The sequence below is a fragment of the Gopherus evgoodei genome, chromosome 3 (assembly GCF_007399415.2).
Source record: "Gopherus evgoodei ecotype Sinaloan lineage chromosome 3, rGopEvg1_v1.p, whole genome shotgun sequence".
Taxonomy (NCBI): Eukaryota; Metazoa; Chordata; order Testudines; family Testudinidae; genus Gopherus; species Gopherus evgoodei.
This window is the reverse complement of record NC_044324.1, coordinates 91,530,563-91,545,780: the sequence shown is the minus strand read 5'-3', so window position 1 is coordinate 91,545,780 and position 15,218 is coordinate 91,530,563. Positions and strand designations below refer to the sequence as shown.

The following is a 15,218-nucleotide window of genomic DNA, read 5'->3' as shown; positions in this document are numbered from 1 at the left end:
CCTCTGGGTTTGGATTGATCACCCATCAATTGCAGGCGTGACTTTCAGCCTTGAACTTGGCTTTGATCTTCCGTCTGTTGTCCTTTTCTTTTTAGGGTGGATGCTTCTTACTTTGTTTAGGGCTGTTGTCTAGGTCTTCAGCCGTTGGTATTTGAACTTTATCTCATCAGGACAGGCTGGGGCTGGAGGTTGATTCCGTCATCCATACATACCTCATTCACACATCTAAACTAAACTAATAAGCTTACAGCAGGGTTTGCAAAAATGAAGGTTGGTGGAAGTTTTTACAAAATGGAGTGAGTGTTTTAAAATGGGGTTTGAATTACAATATGGCAAACAGTGAACAGAAGTTACAATGTAGGCAAGTGTAGTGAATGGTGAACAGAAGTTACATTAACAATTAAAAACAATTTCATTTATCAGTTCTACATGAAGAAGAGCTCTAGGCTCGAGAGCTTGTCTTTCTCTCTAATATCTTGAGACCAACACAGCTATAACAACATTGGAAACATTAATGAATTAAGCTTTACAGGTTTGTGTGAGGTAAGTAAGAACTAATAGTTCATTTTACAGAAAGGGAAACTGAGGCATGGAACAGTTACATGACTAAAATCTGATAGCAAGTGTGCAGCAGAGCTGGGAATAGATTGTGTTTTTCTGGAAGCCTAGTCCAGCTGTCTCAGATAAATAACAAATGTTTCAAGATAAATACATTTATGTTTAAAATATATTTACAGTTTTCCTTGGAATTAGTTGTTCGTTAGGAATTCCCACTTTAAGGATTTTTGTTTGCTTTTTCTTAAAGAATTATTCAAATATAAATTGTGATAATTATATTTGAATCTAAATAGTTTGAATTTCAAACTTTCAAGCAAATATTACTTGGGAGAAGAATGTGAAGCTCTAGAATATCTTGAAACTCTTGTTAGGTGGGTCTACATTTGCAGTAGTATGTAAAGTACAGACACAGCACACCCAGCTGGCATGGGTATAAATAACATAGGTGAGTAGAGTATCCTACACATCTGACCCCTGCATGCACAAGCAGTCTTTCCCCTGTCTACACTGCTATTTTTAGCACCGTAGTGTCCTGCTGTCTCCCCATTTTGGGAGGCTTTTCCCACCGCAGTGAAACGCTCCAGCAGCTCCCCTGCCTCTCCCCTGACAAAGCCTTTTCTTCACTGCAGTGAAAGGCCCCAGTGGAAGGGAGCCGCTGGAGCCTTTCCCTGCTGCCTCCCTGCTGTCAGTCTTTGAGGGCTAGATATAGCTGCACACCATAGTGAGTGTGGACAAAGCTTGCCTTTCACATACCCTATATGCTGCTGCATGTGTAGGCCAATGTAACAAAGTCATAGTGACTCTAAACAATTAGGGTGGTGTTCAGTTTAGCTACAGTGAGATTATTAGTTGGCCCTGAGTTGCTTGTATCCTGTCTAGTGAATGACCAGTAACATATAAGTACAATCTCTGTGTACAGTGGGGCTGGGATATAGTGAACTAGGATTTAGTTGAAAGTCTGGGTCTTCCATGCTACATTCCTGTGCACAGATTGTTTCAGTGCCTTGCATATGTAAATGGACATTTCAGCTATAGTCAATCTCTGCTTAGAATCACCTTTTTCTCTCAAATAAACAAGTTAATTACAAGATTGTAGGCCTATTTCTGTATTTTTTTCAGTGCAACACTGTGCTTTCCAAACACCTTTTTTCCCTGTTTCCAGGTTTGATTTCATCCTAGATAATGTTGGTGGACCTACTGAAAAATGGTCTCCAGATTTACTCAAGAAATGGTCAGGAGCCACATATGTTACTTTGGTAACACCCTTTCTACTGAATGTAGACAGGCTTGGAGTAGCTGATGGCATGCTGCAAACAGGAGTCACGATTGGAAGCAAAGCTGTAAAGGTACAGTAACGAAATGGATGTGTTAACTCTGTGTAATAAGGAGTTTGCATGCAGTTAGTCTCCTGGTACATGTTTTGAGGTTTTGGCCTCGGTCCTGTATGCTTAGTTAGGCATGCTCATACTCTCCCAGCTCTGTTTTTCCTTTCCTCCACATACAGGGTTGGTGATCACTGAGTGAGAACTGATATCTGTCTGGCTGATGTGGGAGTGTTTTGGGTGCCTCTGAGTTAAGATTTTTCATTCTACTTTTTTCATTGTAAGTCCTCTTGGTATGTCTACAGTAAAGGCAACAGATGAAATCCTGGCCCCATTGAAGTCAATGGGAGTTTTGCTATTGACTTCATTGAGGTCAGGATTTAACCCAACACATTGTTTGCTCCAGTGATGTGCCGTCCTCATCCCTAAAGGAGAGAATTCCCACAGGACAGCTAAGAAACACTTTTTCTTTTCCTTTTTCCTCTTTTCTCTTTCCCGACTCGAGTTTCTGGGTGGTGATATTGTTACCCTAATTTTTCTGTCTTCACTTCTTAAATAACACTGGTCTACAGTTTTTGAGAAGTCGTCTGCTTCAGAGATAAAATGTGATATTTATTATGTATTTTGATGTGCTGAATTCAAATATGACAATTAAAACAACTGATTGGCTACTGTTTCTAAGATATTTAAGTTTTTACATTTTATGTCTATGTATATTGTGTAGATAGTAGAGTTTTAATCATAAATTGTAAACCTAGGCCTTTTCATGTGTTTATGGTTGCTTTACATGATAATATTTCACCTGTCCTGTTTATGTAACAGTTTAAAAATCAGCAAAAGAGTTATATAAATAAAATTTATTATGAAACAAAAAAGGCAAAAAACTATTATGTACATAGTTGAGTCCTATTCAGTGTCTACTCGGCGCTTCTTGGCTTGTCTCTTGTATTCATTAAATGGAGCATCTCTTGGCACTGTCCAGCAATAGTCTGCAAGCATTGATGGGCTCCATTTGCCCTGATAGCCTGCCAGGAGATTCCACTGCTGTTGTCTGGAGCCCAACAGCTCTGCCTTACTCTTGGGTAGTTCCAAATCCCTGACAAGGTCATTCAGTTCACCTTGTGTTAGGAGGTGTGGTTCAGAGGAGGAGGATGGGAGAAAATGTGGGTCCTGTGACATTGATGGTTCAGGACCAGAAGTTTCATCCTCTTCCTCTTCCTCGTCTGACTCAAGTGAGAATGATTCTGGTGCATCAGGAACCGGCAGTCCTTCTCCGTGGGGTACTGGGCGTATAGCTGATGGAATGTTTGGATAATGCACAGTCCACTTTTTCTTCTTGGACACACCTTTCCCAACTGGAGGCATCATGCAGAAGTAACAATTGCTGGTATGATCTGTTGGCTCTCTCCAAATCATTGGCACTGCAAAAGGCATAGATTTCCTTTTCCTGTTCAACCACTGGCGAAGATTTGTTGCACAAGTGTTGCAGCATATGTGTGGGGCCCACCTCTTGTCCTGATCTCCAATTTTGCAGCCAAAATAAAGGTGATAGGTTTTCTTAACCATAGTGGTTAGACTGCGCTTTTGTGATGCAAAAATCACTTCACCACAAACATAGCAGAAGTTATCTGCACTCTTCACACAAGTACGAGGCATCTCTGCTCACTTTGGCTAAACAGAAGTGTGTCCCTTTGCAAAATCAAACACTGACAAATAAGAGCACGACACTGTGTGATTTCTAGAGCTGATATAGGGCAATTTGTTCAGCAGAGTGATGTAAGCTTTGTTATGATTGCATCATCCATGACTTTTAGGAATAACATGATGCAATTCATATCCTGTATGATGCAATACCAGCTTCAGAGTGCATCATTCATTGTTTTGCCTCAAAAGCAAGTACTGTGCAAACCCAGTCATAGATTTATTCATAGATCCAGTCAAAGATGTATTTTAGTCATTTCTGGTTTAAATTGAGATCCCTTCCCTTTATAACTCACTTATCCTGTGCCATTCCCAAGTCAAGGGTCGTATGTACTGACCCAATAGCATATCTTGAAAACTAGAGCCAATCAACAATTTTAAGCATCATTTTCGTTCTCAGTGACCCAGAATTAGTGAAGTTGGACAACATTTATTTTAGAAGCATTCTGGCTGTAGAGCAGTGTAATTTCTTTCTGTCTGAAACAAGACAGGTGAACTCTTTATTTTTTTTAAAGGCTTGTTTTTCACCTGAACATGCAATTCTTGCTCTCCAAAGGAGTGCTGTTTCAGCAGTTGCTGTGGCTGGGTATTCGAATGAGACCCCAAGTCTAATACTGACACTTTAAAAGGGAGGCCTCCTGTTCATAATGAAGTGAAGTAGGAGCCTGGAGAGAAGGCTGTACCCATATTGCTCAGTGCAGCTTTCTGCAGGTTTATGTGAGAGGCATTTTGTGTCATGTATCACGTTTCAATTGGATTTGAAAAATCAAGGCCCTGATTCTGTTCTCAAACCAGATTTCCATCACTGGAGTTACTCCTGACTTGTGTGGTTGAATGTGAGATCTTGCTGAAATTTTAATCAAAATCCCCTTTTTGGTTTACCTCTTTCTCCTAGCAAAATTGGTAGGAGTAGGCCTCTGCTTGTCAATGTCAGCCTTTAAAATGCAGTTATCTTCTGAAAAGCTAGCTTGTACAAATGACACCTTCTTTTTCAGCAGATCCTTTAGTTCTGTCTCTGCATGATGTATCCAAGAGTAAAAGCTGGCCTGCAGAATCTATATTACTGGCAATGAAGTTGAGCTAGAAGAAGCTGACTTTACTGTGAGAACCCAGGTTGACCTTGTAGGGCTGCCTATATTTGTGTGTGTGTACAATATAGTTTCCCTTTTATGTATATTTAACATAATGTATGTATTTTAATATATAATATAATTAATTGAACAATAGTGAATGACGTTGGACTGACAGCTTTGAAGATGGAAGGTGGCTGGCTCTTCAAGGAGCATGATGCGTAGCAGCAACGTTAACTTTTTTCACAGTGCTCCCCTAGTGTGAATCAACCCTGTCTCTGTCAGTGAGAGAGGGTACAAATAGCTCATTCTCTCTAGGCCTACTCTACTAAGTTTAGGATGACCAGACAGCAAGTATTAAAAATTGGGACGGGGGTAAGAGGGTAATAGGTGCCTATATAACACAAAGCCCCAAATATCAGGACTGTCTCTATAAAACTGGGACATCTGGTCACCCTAAGTCAGTTCTTAGCCACTGATGCAAGCGCTGAGTGATAGTATGAGTATGCCTGTCTGCTGAGAGCTGGGTTGAGACAACCAGCCTATTTCAAATGGGCCACCAACCAGTCATCAGGCAGATTGCCACCTTGGGCTGGATTTGAACTGATTACATAGAGGTGAAAGGCTCTGAATCCCTAGCAGAATTCAGGATTCATTCAGAGAGAGAGAGAGAGTGTGTGTGTGTGTGTATATGTATATGTGACTTTGCACAGTTTACATTTTGTATAAGAAACTGTCTTGCTTGTCTGGCTGTGAAGATAAGGCTTTTATCACAACTTGCCAACTCATGCAGTTGGACTCTGATCTTATTGTGACGGCGCAACATCCATGTGCATACATCTAATCCATGTGCTTCTGTGACATTTAGACACCAGAAAATATTTCCCACATTTTTCTTATAATACCTTTCTAGGCTCTGACTCTCTAGTTTAAATGTACAGTTCACATTTTGAGTTTCTTTTGTAACTTTGTGTGTGTTTGTGTGATCTGTCCATTTCAGCACCTCTGTAAAGGAATCCATTATCGATGGGCATTTTTCACACCGAGCGGCCAATCTTTGGATGAGATAGCAAAACTGGTTGAATCAGGAAAGGTATGTTAGAATCAGTAATTTAACCCCCTGTATTATTGCTGAAATAAATGCCGCTTTGCCTTAAAAAGTGTATAATCCACAGTTAAGGAATAGAACATTACAAACTGTTCAGTGAGAGGGCTAATTGTTGCTTTTCAACTTTTCCTTCTCAGTTAGTTCTCGCCCAGTATACAGGATGTAGACATTGATGTTTCCTACTTTGTTAATAATAGGATTCTCCCCTCTTTTTTGGACATAAAATTTATTGGGCTATAGGCAAAATGGGCTACTTTTGGCACTGGAAGTGATTGTTTAGCCTGAACTCTGACAATGAAAATGAAACAAGGGTGCTGGAGTAGTAAGGACACCTGGTTGGTTCTTCAGTCAAAATGAACTTGGCTGCTTCTTCTATCCATGTACCCAGCCACACCCAGACATGTACAGTGCTAGAATATTTAGGGTATTACAGGTCACAGCTGACATGCATTGACAGTGGTGTGGGGAATCTTGTATGTAATTATTTCTCTTTTTAGGGCTATAAAATTCAGTGATACTTTAACATAATTTCATCAGGCTCCATTGTCTTTTAAATTGTCAATTGTCATGAAGTTTTCCACAGAGGAATCAGAAAAGGGTCATGATGAGGAAGGTGTACTGTTATTTTCCTGATTTTCCCAAGTTTAAGAGCTTGTTACAAGTTGTCTGCAAGAAAGGATGGGGAGGCTCCTCCTGAGAGTGTAAATAGTCTCCCCTCAATCCACACTGGGAGATGAGGTTTTGTAAGAACTGGTCTTGCGTCTCAGCACCTTCTGGGGACTCTCCCACAGTGAGGAAATCTTCTCCAGCAGAGATGCTATGGACAGTTTCCTACTGCCTTTGTGGCTGTTGAAGCAGAACAAGGAAGAGAACCTGCCCCTCTGTGCTGTTGATTCTAGATGAATCTCCTGGCATTTCATGCTCCTGGGTCGAAAAGATGAGTCCTTTTCTAGAAGTGTGTAGGTTATCAAAGTATGTCCCCATTTGGATTTCCTTTCTCTCCACTATATATTTCCCCCTCCTCTTCCAGAAACTGGTATTTTTAGTTTTGTTCTTTTTTCCCAATTTCTGAATGACCTTTGGGCCACTTCATTGCTGCTATTCACCTTTTTAGTGCTGTTGACCAGGCACACAGGATAACCTGCACTTCCTATTCTGCCCATATACCCAATATGCCACCTTTGAAGTACTGACCAGCCAGTGGAAAGTCCCAGGATTTGTTTTCACTTTAGAGTTAACTGAGGTGATTGTCACCCAGATATGAACACTCTGGTTAGCCTAGGCTGGCTCCGAGCAGCTGCCCTGCCAAGTGACATTTGAGTTGCTATGTCCACACTGCTGCTTCGCTCATCTGTGTATGTTCTAGGGCTTCTGGGGATATATCCCATGGTTCTCTGTGCTGCAATAGGCTGAGCCACTATGATTCTTTCCTAGTGAATTGTGGGAGTATTTGTCCTTCTTGGCACATGGGGAATTGTGCGAAGGCATTGGAGGACTATCTGCCCGATTTGGGCTTTAGCCTACATCCCCAGATTGTTCAGTTAGCTTTCGATGAAGCAACCACTAAATTAAGGTCAGAAGTTTTTGCATGTGGAAGGAAGGGGGATTTCAGACAATACTTGGAGAAAAGCCCATGTTGACTCTGCAGTGAACAAGTACCTGCAGAGTCCATCCCTCTCCAGGGCAAGATCACCTTGCCTAGCTTTGTATGTTCAGATGCTCTGTGTGGATGCGCCTTGACTTTAATTAGCTTTTTGTGCTGGTTGGCTGGAACCCAGAGGTATTGATTTCTGAGAGATGTTGCAAAGACGTTCTGTTAAATAACCCATCTCTGTAGGGTTCTTTGTTTTGTTTTAAGAGAGAAAGAACTCTAGAGCTGCATTTAGCTGTCGCTGTGAATTCTGTTTTATTAAAACCCATACGTTCCTCTCTTCTCAGATAGTATAGCTTGCTCACGGCGTTCATGAAAATACTCAGTGCTCACATTAATACAGTTTCCATGAGCAAAGTAACACAAAATGTACACTCTTTACACAGGTGTTGGACTTTATTTGAATATTCAGATTCACATAAATCATGATTAGACCTGGAACAGTGTAAGCAGATACCAGACACTTACTCAAATGTGTTGCTCTCTCTCTTGGTTAGTCTGATGCAGCTGTGTATTTTGTGGTTAATCAGCACTGACTTTCAGGGATCTTGTCTTCTGGGGCAGGAAAATAAATCTAGATTTACCAAAAATAGCTACAGTAGAATGAGTAAAGGTGGTGAACAAAACAGCTTCTGAACATGGTGGGGTGTTTCGTTTTCTCAGCCCTTGCCCCTAGGAGTGTGCAAACCATGAGGAGGGGGAGGGAAGGGTTCTCTAGTAAGGGGAGACATTTCCTTCTGCTTGAAAAAAGCAAACTCAAGTAGAGAGGAAGTACAAATAGGAGATGCAACAAACAGTTCTCCTTTCTTGTTTGTGTGGGGTTTATAACACCAGTCAAATTAAACTAACAGTACAAGTGAGTAACACTGAAGAGTGTGTGACACAATATAGAACAGCTTCCACTGCCATCTAGACTAGAGAGTTCTACAAGAGAAGCTGTCCATTTTTCCTTACGCTGCGGTATTAGAGACTTTCTCTGCATAGTCCAGTGTGTGGGGTAAATTAGCTGAATCCAGCCACTCTAACTTGTGTTTGCCAGGCTAGGCTTGCCTCAATACAATATGCTTGGGCTGGCTCCAGTCTCTTGTTCCTCCTCATTGTGCTGGAAATGGCTCCAACTGCTCCTGTTAGTGACGCACAGGCTGTATTTGGTCATTAAACCCCCAAATATAACTGGATTCACTTGGACTTCGCTGTCAGAATTTTATTAATCACGTGTTACTCTAGCATAACTGCAATTAGACAGGAGTAGTATCTTATGTCTGTTTTAATTCTTTAAAAGATACCAGAAGAGCAGCTAGTGTATATGACACAAATGTTATGGAAAGACACCCTGTGAATTAGGTATTGTTCATGTTTGAAGAACAGAGAAACTAAGGCAGAGAGCGCTTGAAATAGAATCCAGAACTTCTCCCTCCCATTCCTGGGTCTTTACCAGCAGAGCATGCGTGTTCATATTTGATCATATTTCATTAGGTATCTCTGACGTTCTAATTACTTTAAGATCAAGGCGAGAGAGGTCAAACTCTTTGATATATTTTTGTGCATATAATACTCATATTTTCTGGAGATTCTAAGGTTTCATTAAGAAGAAAACCCAAAGCTACCCTTGAATATGTGACACAAGTAATCACTGCAGGTGCCATATATGAGTCTGAGAGCAACTTCAAACAGTGTCTCCAAGAGGTGTGAATTTTCTTCCCCCAATTAATCTCACTAGGATATTAAATCTAGAGCCTATTGATGACACTTCTAATATCAGCATTAACTATTTCATTGCATATCACTGAAGTGGTGAAATGGAGAAGGGGGTGGGAGTGAAGGCCATGGAAGGTGGGACTTGAGAGATGCAGCAGGAAAGGAAATGCAGTCATAAGAAAGGAGAGAAACAAAGGCATGGAAGAGGGAGAGAAACAGAAAGGTGATGGGGAAGGAAGAGAAACAAAAGGCAGAAATAGTGGTGTTCCTAAAGGTGAGCGTATTTTCTACCTAGTGACAATAAAGTACCAAACAAAAATGAAATTTTTAGTTGCAATATCAAAGCCAATTCAACTAATGATCTTTGTGCAAACTTCTCATTGACATCAGGCGAGATTCATTGTGGATGCAGGGAGGGGAGGACTGAGTCCTATATTTATACCTTGGCTCATGAACCATAATTACAAATGGAATTTGGCCCTTTCCACAGAATGAGTGCCCACTCTTTCATGTCTCAGAATTACAGCGTGTTCTTCATTTCAACCCAAAATACATATTATGTAAAGTTGTGGATAAATATGCATATTTACATGCAGTGCATTGTTAGTAATAAACATTTATATTTGTGTCCAAAGGCCTACTCAGGATCAGTGTGCTGGGTGCTGTAGAAACACAGAAAAGAGCCAGTGCACTATCATTGCTTTTGAGTTATGAGGTTTGATTCTTCAGTTCTTGCTCAAAGTTCCTAGGGAGTTTTACCTGAGTAAGGACTGCAGGATTTAGGCTCATCTGTTCACTTCAGAACTGAAAGGGCCAGTGCATCTATCTTATCAGAGAAATATGGACTGGCAAGGAAGGATTCAGATTGGCCAAAAGTTTGAAAATACTACTGAGTGGACTCCTAATGCAGTGTTTCAGTCATAGCCTGTTGAGTTCAGAGCTGGGTTTGATACATTTCAGACTCTTAACTAACATTAGCAGACAGGTTTCCTCTCTCCTCCCCCTTTTAAAACATGTAAGGAGCTCATTGAAGACCCCAGGGATTCATATCTATAATGTTCTGTGCATTAAGAATGGAGAGCAAGAGAATATTCAAACTCAATCGGTTTTTTCAGATAAACAGTTCTGTGGTGGTGGGTGTAATCCCTTCTCTTCCCAGCCTTTAGTATTTAATCCTGTTTCCCTGAACAAGTAAGTGTTCACTGGCAGGGGGCTGATGTGTGGCTGTAAATAGACAGTGTTTGCATTATCCAGTTAATCTCCACTTATTATCATGTATTCAGCAAACAGCGACACTCCCCCCTGCCCGTTCACAGGAAGAGATTTTATCTCAGTCAGTTGATTATAGGGAAGGCCAAATGACTCATTGTGCTGTGATATGGTCAGCCCTTTCAGGGTTATCCAGACAATGGGCTAATCAGCAGGCCAGAGAAAATTTTTAATGCTTTAGATTGCCAGAATCATCAATTTAGTATTCATGTCTCTAGAGCATTGCTTACGGGTCAGTGTTTAAATCAGACCAGAGGTTTCTAACAATGGAGCATCTGAGCTGTGAGCATTTGGTGGCAGTGATATGCGCAGTGTTGTGCATTCTGTCAGGTTGGGCTAGGGATTCCTCTGAATCGCCTAGAGCACTATTTTTAAAACGTGCTGTGAACTTTATGTATGAGAACCTAAGACATAGTGTTATAACCTGATACAAGTGAGCACAAGTAGTTCAAAATGTATGTTGGGTCTGTGGAGGGTAATAGTCATTTTTGTTCTGAAATCTTTATGTAACCAGTTCGGTGTCCGGAATTATCCTTATTGTGCCTTTCCTTGTAAGTGGGGATCACATCTGAGCTCCAACCTTTCCTGATTACTATTCTGAGAGCCTCACCCTGCCACAGACCACGCTCACCCTGGGCTAATCAGTGGTTTTCTCCTGTGTACTTACTGTGCACTTCTGAACAGTCTACCTCTTTGTTTTAAACTGAAGTGAAGCTCGGCAAAAGGATCTTATTTTAATAACTTCTATAGATACTTCAGTTTCCTCAAGCCATACTCTGTACAAACAAGTTAGTGAATTTTCCCTGCTCTTTCCCTGCACTGCTGCTGCTAAAGCAATGGAGGACAGTCACTGCTGTTGATGCTACATTTCCCTTGCAAACAGTCACAGCATTGGCTTGATCCACCGCATCAGCATAGCCAGAGGGTATGTCTACATCTACAATTTTGCAGCGCTGGTTGTTACAGCTGTATTAGTACAGCTGTATAGGGCCAGCGCTGCAGAGTGGCCACACTTACAGCAACCAGCGCTGCAAGTGGTGTTAGATGTGGCCACACTGCAGCGCTGTTGGGCGGCTTCAAGGGGGGGTTTGGAGAACGCGAGAGCAAACCGGGGAAGGAGACCAGCTTCGCCGCGGTTTGCTCTCGCATTCCCCGAACCCCCCTGCAAACCGCAGGGAAGGAGACCTGCTTGCACGGGGATTCGGGGAACGCGAGAGCAAACCGCAGGGAAGGAGACCTGCTTGCTCGGGGGTTCGGGGAACGCGAGAGCAAACCGGGGAAGGAGACCAGCTTCGCCGCGGTTTGCTCTTGCGTTCCCTGAACCCCCCTGCAAACCGCAGGGAAGGAGACCTGCTTGCACGGGGGTTCGGGGAACGCGAGAGCAAACCGCAGGGAAGGAGACCTGCTTGCTCGGGGAACGCGAGAGCAAACCGCGGAAGGAGACCTGCTTCGCCGCGGTTTGCTCTCGCGTTCCACGCATCCCCCTGCAAACCGCAGGGAAGGAGACCTGCTTGCACGGGGGTTCGGGGAACGCAAGAACAAACCGCAGGGAAGGAGACCTGCTTGCACGGGGGTTCGGGGAACGCGAGAGCAAACCGCGGAAGGAGACCTGCTTCGCCGCGGTTTGCTCTCGCGTTCCACGCATCCCCCTGCAAACCGCAGGGAAGGAGACCTGCTTGCACGGGGGTTTGGGGAACGCGAGAGCAAACCGGGGAAGGAGACCTGCTTGATTACCAGAGGCTTCCTCAGGTATGCTGGGATACCTGCTTATTCCACGGAGGTCAAGAAAAGCACTGGTAAGTGTCTACACTTGATTACCAGCGCTGGATCACCAGCGCTGGATCCTCTACACCCGAGACAAAACGGGAGTACGGCCAGCGCTGCAAACGGGGAGTTGCAGCGCTGGTGATGCCCTGCAGATGTGTACACCTCCTAAGTTGCAGCGCTGTAACCCCCTCACCAGCGCTGCAACTTTGTGATGTAGACAAGCCCAAAGACACTATTGCTTTACCTCCCTGTCCCTGGTATTGATCACTAGGGCAGCACTGATTCTGACCAGCATAGCAAAACCAAGTTAGTCTTGAACTCAGTCAGAATTGCTCCAATTTTGGGTAGTAGTGGGTGCTATGCAGCATCTGACTGCCCCCTCTGCCATTTCTCCATCACACTGCAAAGAAAACAGATTGTGTTGCACCCCTTGTTCAGCCAGGTAAAACTTAATGGTACACAGTGTTGTAGCTATGTCAGTCCCAGGATATTAGAGAGACAAGGTGGGTGAGGTAATATCTTCTATTGGACCAGTTTCTGGTGGTGAGAGAAACAACCTTTCGAGGTACACAGAGCCCAGCCCTGAAGTAGCTCGAAAGCTTGTCTCTCATCAACAGAAGTTATTACCTCACCCACCTTGTCACTCTAGAGTATGCATGCTTGATGCAGCTGGTGAATATATATTAGCACAATGGCTTTAGGGGAGAATCAAATACACTAATTCTGATCCTTTCTTCCAAGTTTTCTTTTGTGTGGGGCTTACATCTCAGTCATGCATGCTTTTTTCCACTTGGCACTGCTGATTTGACTTCTGAGTCAAAAAGCATTGTGACTGCCTAAAGAGAGCAGGTGACTACTGTGGCATAATGGGTTGTTTTGATTACTAATGTCCTGGCTTTCTGTGGTCATACAAACCAATTCATAGAATATCAGGGTTGGAACGGACCTCAGGAGGTCATCTAGTCCAACCTGCTGTTCAAAGCAGGACCAGTCCCCAGACAGATTTTTACCCCATTCCCTCCCCCATTCTTTATTGCAGCATTTGGGCTTTGCTGTAGGGTGTTTAATATCAATAATATGAACTGAAAATATGCAGAAGAATGAGTGAAGGGCCCTACATAAGGACTTTCAGCTACTATACTGGGGTTGTGCAGCGGTTGGGGAAATACATTATGTGGCCAATTTTCAAAACCTTGCTTGGGAAGTGATATATGGAACCCTTCTGTCAAGGTTTTTTCCCACTTTGAACTTTAGGGTTCAAGAAGTGGGGACTTGCATGATCACTTTTAAGCTTAAATTACTAGCTTAAATTTGGTACGCTGCCACTAGCCAGAAGTCTGTGTCTGGCACACTTCTGTTCCCCCAAAACCTTCCCTGGGGAACCCAAGACCCAAACCCCTTGGGTCTTAAAACAAGGAGGAATTAATCATCCCCCCCTCCTTTCCCTGCACCAATCCCTGGTGCGTTTAGACTCAATCCCTTGGATTCTAAAACAAGGAAAAATCAATCAGGTTCTTAAAAAGAAAGCTTTTAATTAAAGAAAGAAAAGGTAAAAATTATATCTGTAAAATCAGGATGGAAAATGCTTTACAGGCTACTCAGATTCATATAGACTAGAGGGACTCCCCACCCCCAGCCTGAGATTCAAAGTTACCACAAACAGAGGTAAAAATCCTTCCAGCAAAAAGACACATTTACAAGTTAAGAAAACAAACATAATACTAATCTGCCTTGCCTGGCTATTACTTACTATTTTGAAACATGAAAGACTGATTCAGAAAGATTGGAGAACTTGGAATGATGTCCCGTTCCTCTCAGTCCCGAGAGCGAACAATGAACCAAAAAAAACCATAAAGAAAGACTTCCCTCCACCAAGATTTGAAAGTATCTTGTCCCTCTGTTGGTCCTGTGGTCAGGTGTCAGCCAGGTTCACTGAGCTTAACCCTTTACAGGTAAAAGAAACATTAACCCTTAACCATCTGTTTATGACACCTTCACTGGTTGATGTGCTATGCACTCATTTCCCAGGCTGTGTTTCTGAAAATGAACTTTGCAGTTTGGTAAAATTGGGGCAAGGGAGGGGGTTCTGTTTGCTTAGAAGCTTGAAAAAGAGCCACTGCTTCTGAAATTTGCAAGCTGCTTGTCTTGTTGTTGTTGCATTATGACTTTGGTATTCAGAGATATTTAAATAATATGGTAACTTGAGAGAATAATTATGAATTTTTAAAGTATTCACCTACATAAATTGGGGGAGAAAAATGAAGAGCAGCTTCTCCCAGAGGAGAGTTGTCATTATCAACAGAGTGTTATAAATGACAAGCATCTTTCTAGTATAATAAATAGGGTGTTCAGGGCTTTATTTAAATGCCGATCAGTGCAACAGCTAGATGCAGAACCAGCTAATGTTAATCTTTCTTTCCATTAAGATGATCGTGGCCAGCCCAGTGCTGCAGAAATATTGCATCAAGGTGTGAGATCACCCTCTGGATAGTGTTCTTGTAGAGCTTGTTATCTTGGCCTCTGGGAAGAGGGCTCAATATGTGATGCCTTTTCTAACACCCTTTTCTGGCTGTCAGTGAGATGTTTTTTCAGAAGAAGCTAATGTTCTCCCTCCATGGGTACAGCTGGAATGTGACCATTAGCAAGAGCCAGGGGAGGAATATGTATAAATAAGAAGGGTGAAGCAGTGCTGATTTCCACACTGTGATGGGGACAGTGACTGTGGTTGCTTCACCTTATTTGGAGACGACATGAAAACTGTGCATAGGATTACTTTGCAAAATTAATACATCAAAATAGCTGTTAGATCAAGAAACAACTTGTACCATGTAAATTATACATAGATTTTTAAAGGTATAGATTTAAAGGGTGGGATTTTTAAAGGTATCTAGATGCCTAACTCCACTAGTTTAAATGGGAATTAGATACATACACACCTTTTTAAAAACTAGCCCAAAGTGACTTATGAGAACCAGTATGGACTTTGTACTCTTAAGGCATTTTTAAAGGTGGGGGCCTAGTGAGATTTGCAAAAGCACCTAAGTCCCACTGACTCCAGGGGAAGTTAGGCACAA

At 42.4% G+C, this 15,218-nt stretch overlaps 1 protein-coding gene across 5 annotated transcripts in view; it reads left to right on the top strand.

Moving 5' to 3' along the window:
* The window catches only part of RTN4IP1 (reticulon 4 interacting protein 1), a 35,879-nt gene that overhangs the window by 14,332 nt on the left and 6,329 nt on the right, over nucleotides 1-15,218 (top strand). For 3 of the 5 annotated variants that reach the window (XM_030556044.1, XM_030556043.1, XM_030556045.1), the window contains 2 exons: nucleotides 1,721-1,904; nucleotides 5,652-5,744. In XM_030556044.1, the coding sequence (XP_030411904.1) occupies nucleotides 1,721-1,904; nucleotides 5,652-5,744 (277 nt within the window). Of the gene's footprint in view, nucleotides 1-1,720; nucleotides 1,905-4,579; nucleotides 4,695-5,651; nucleotides 5,745-15,218 lie in introns of those variants that run through there. The other 2 variants (XR_003999554.1, XR_003999555.1) reach the window with 2 other exon arrangements.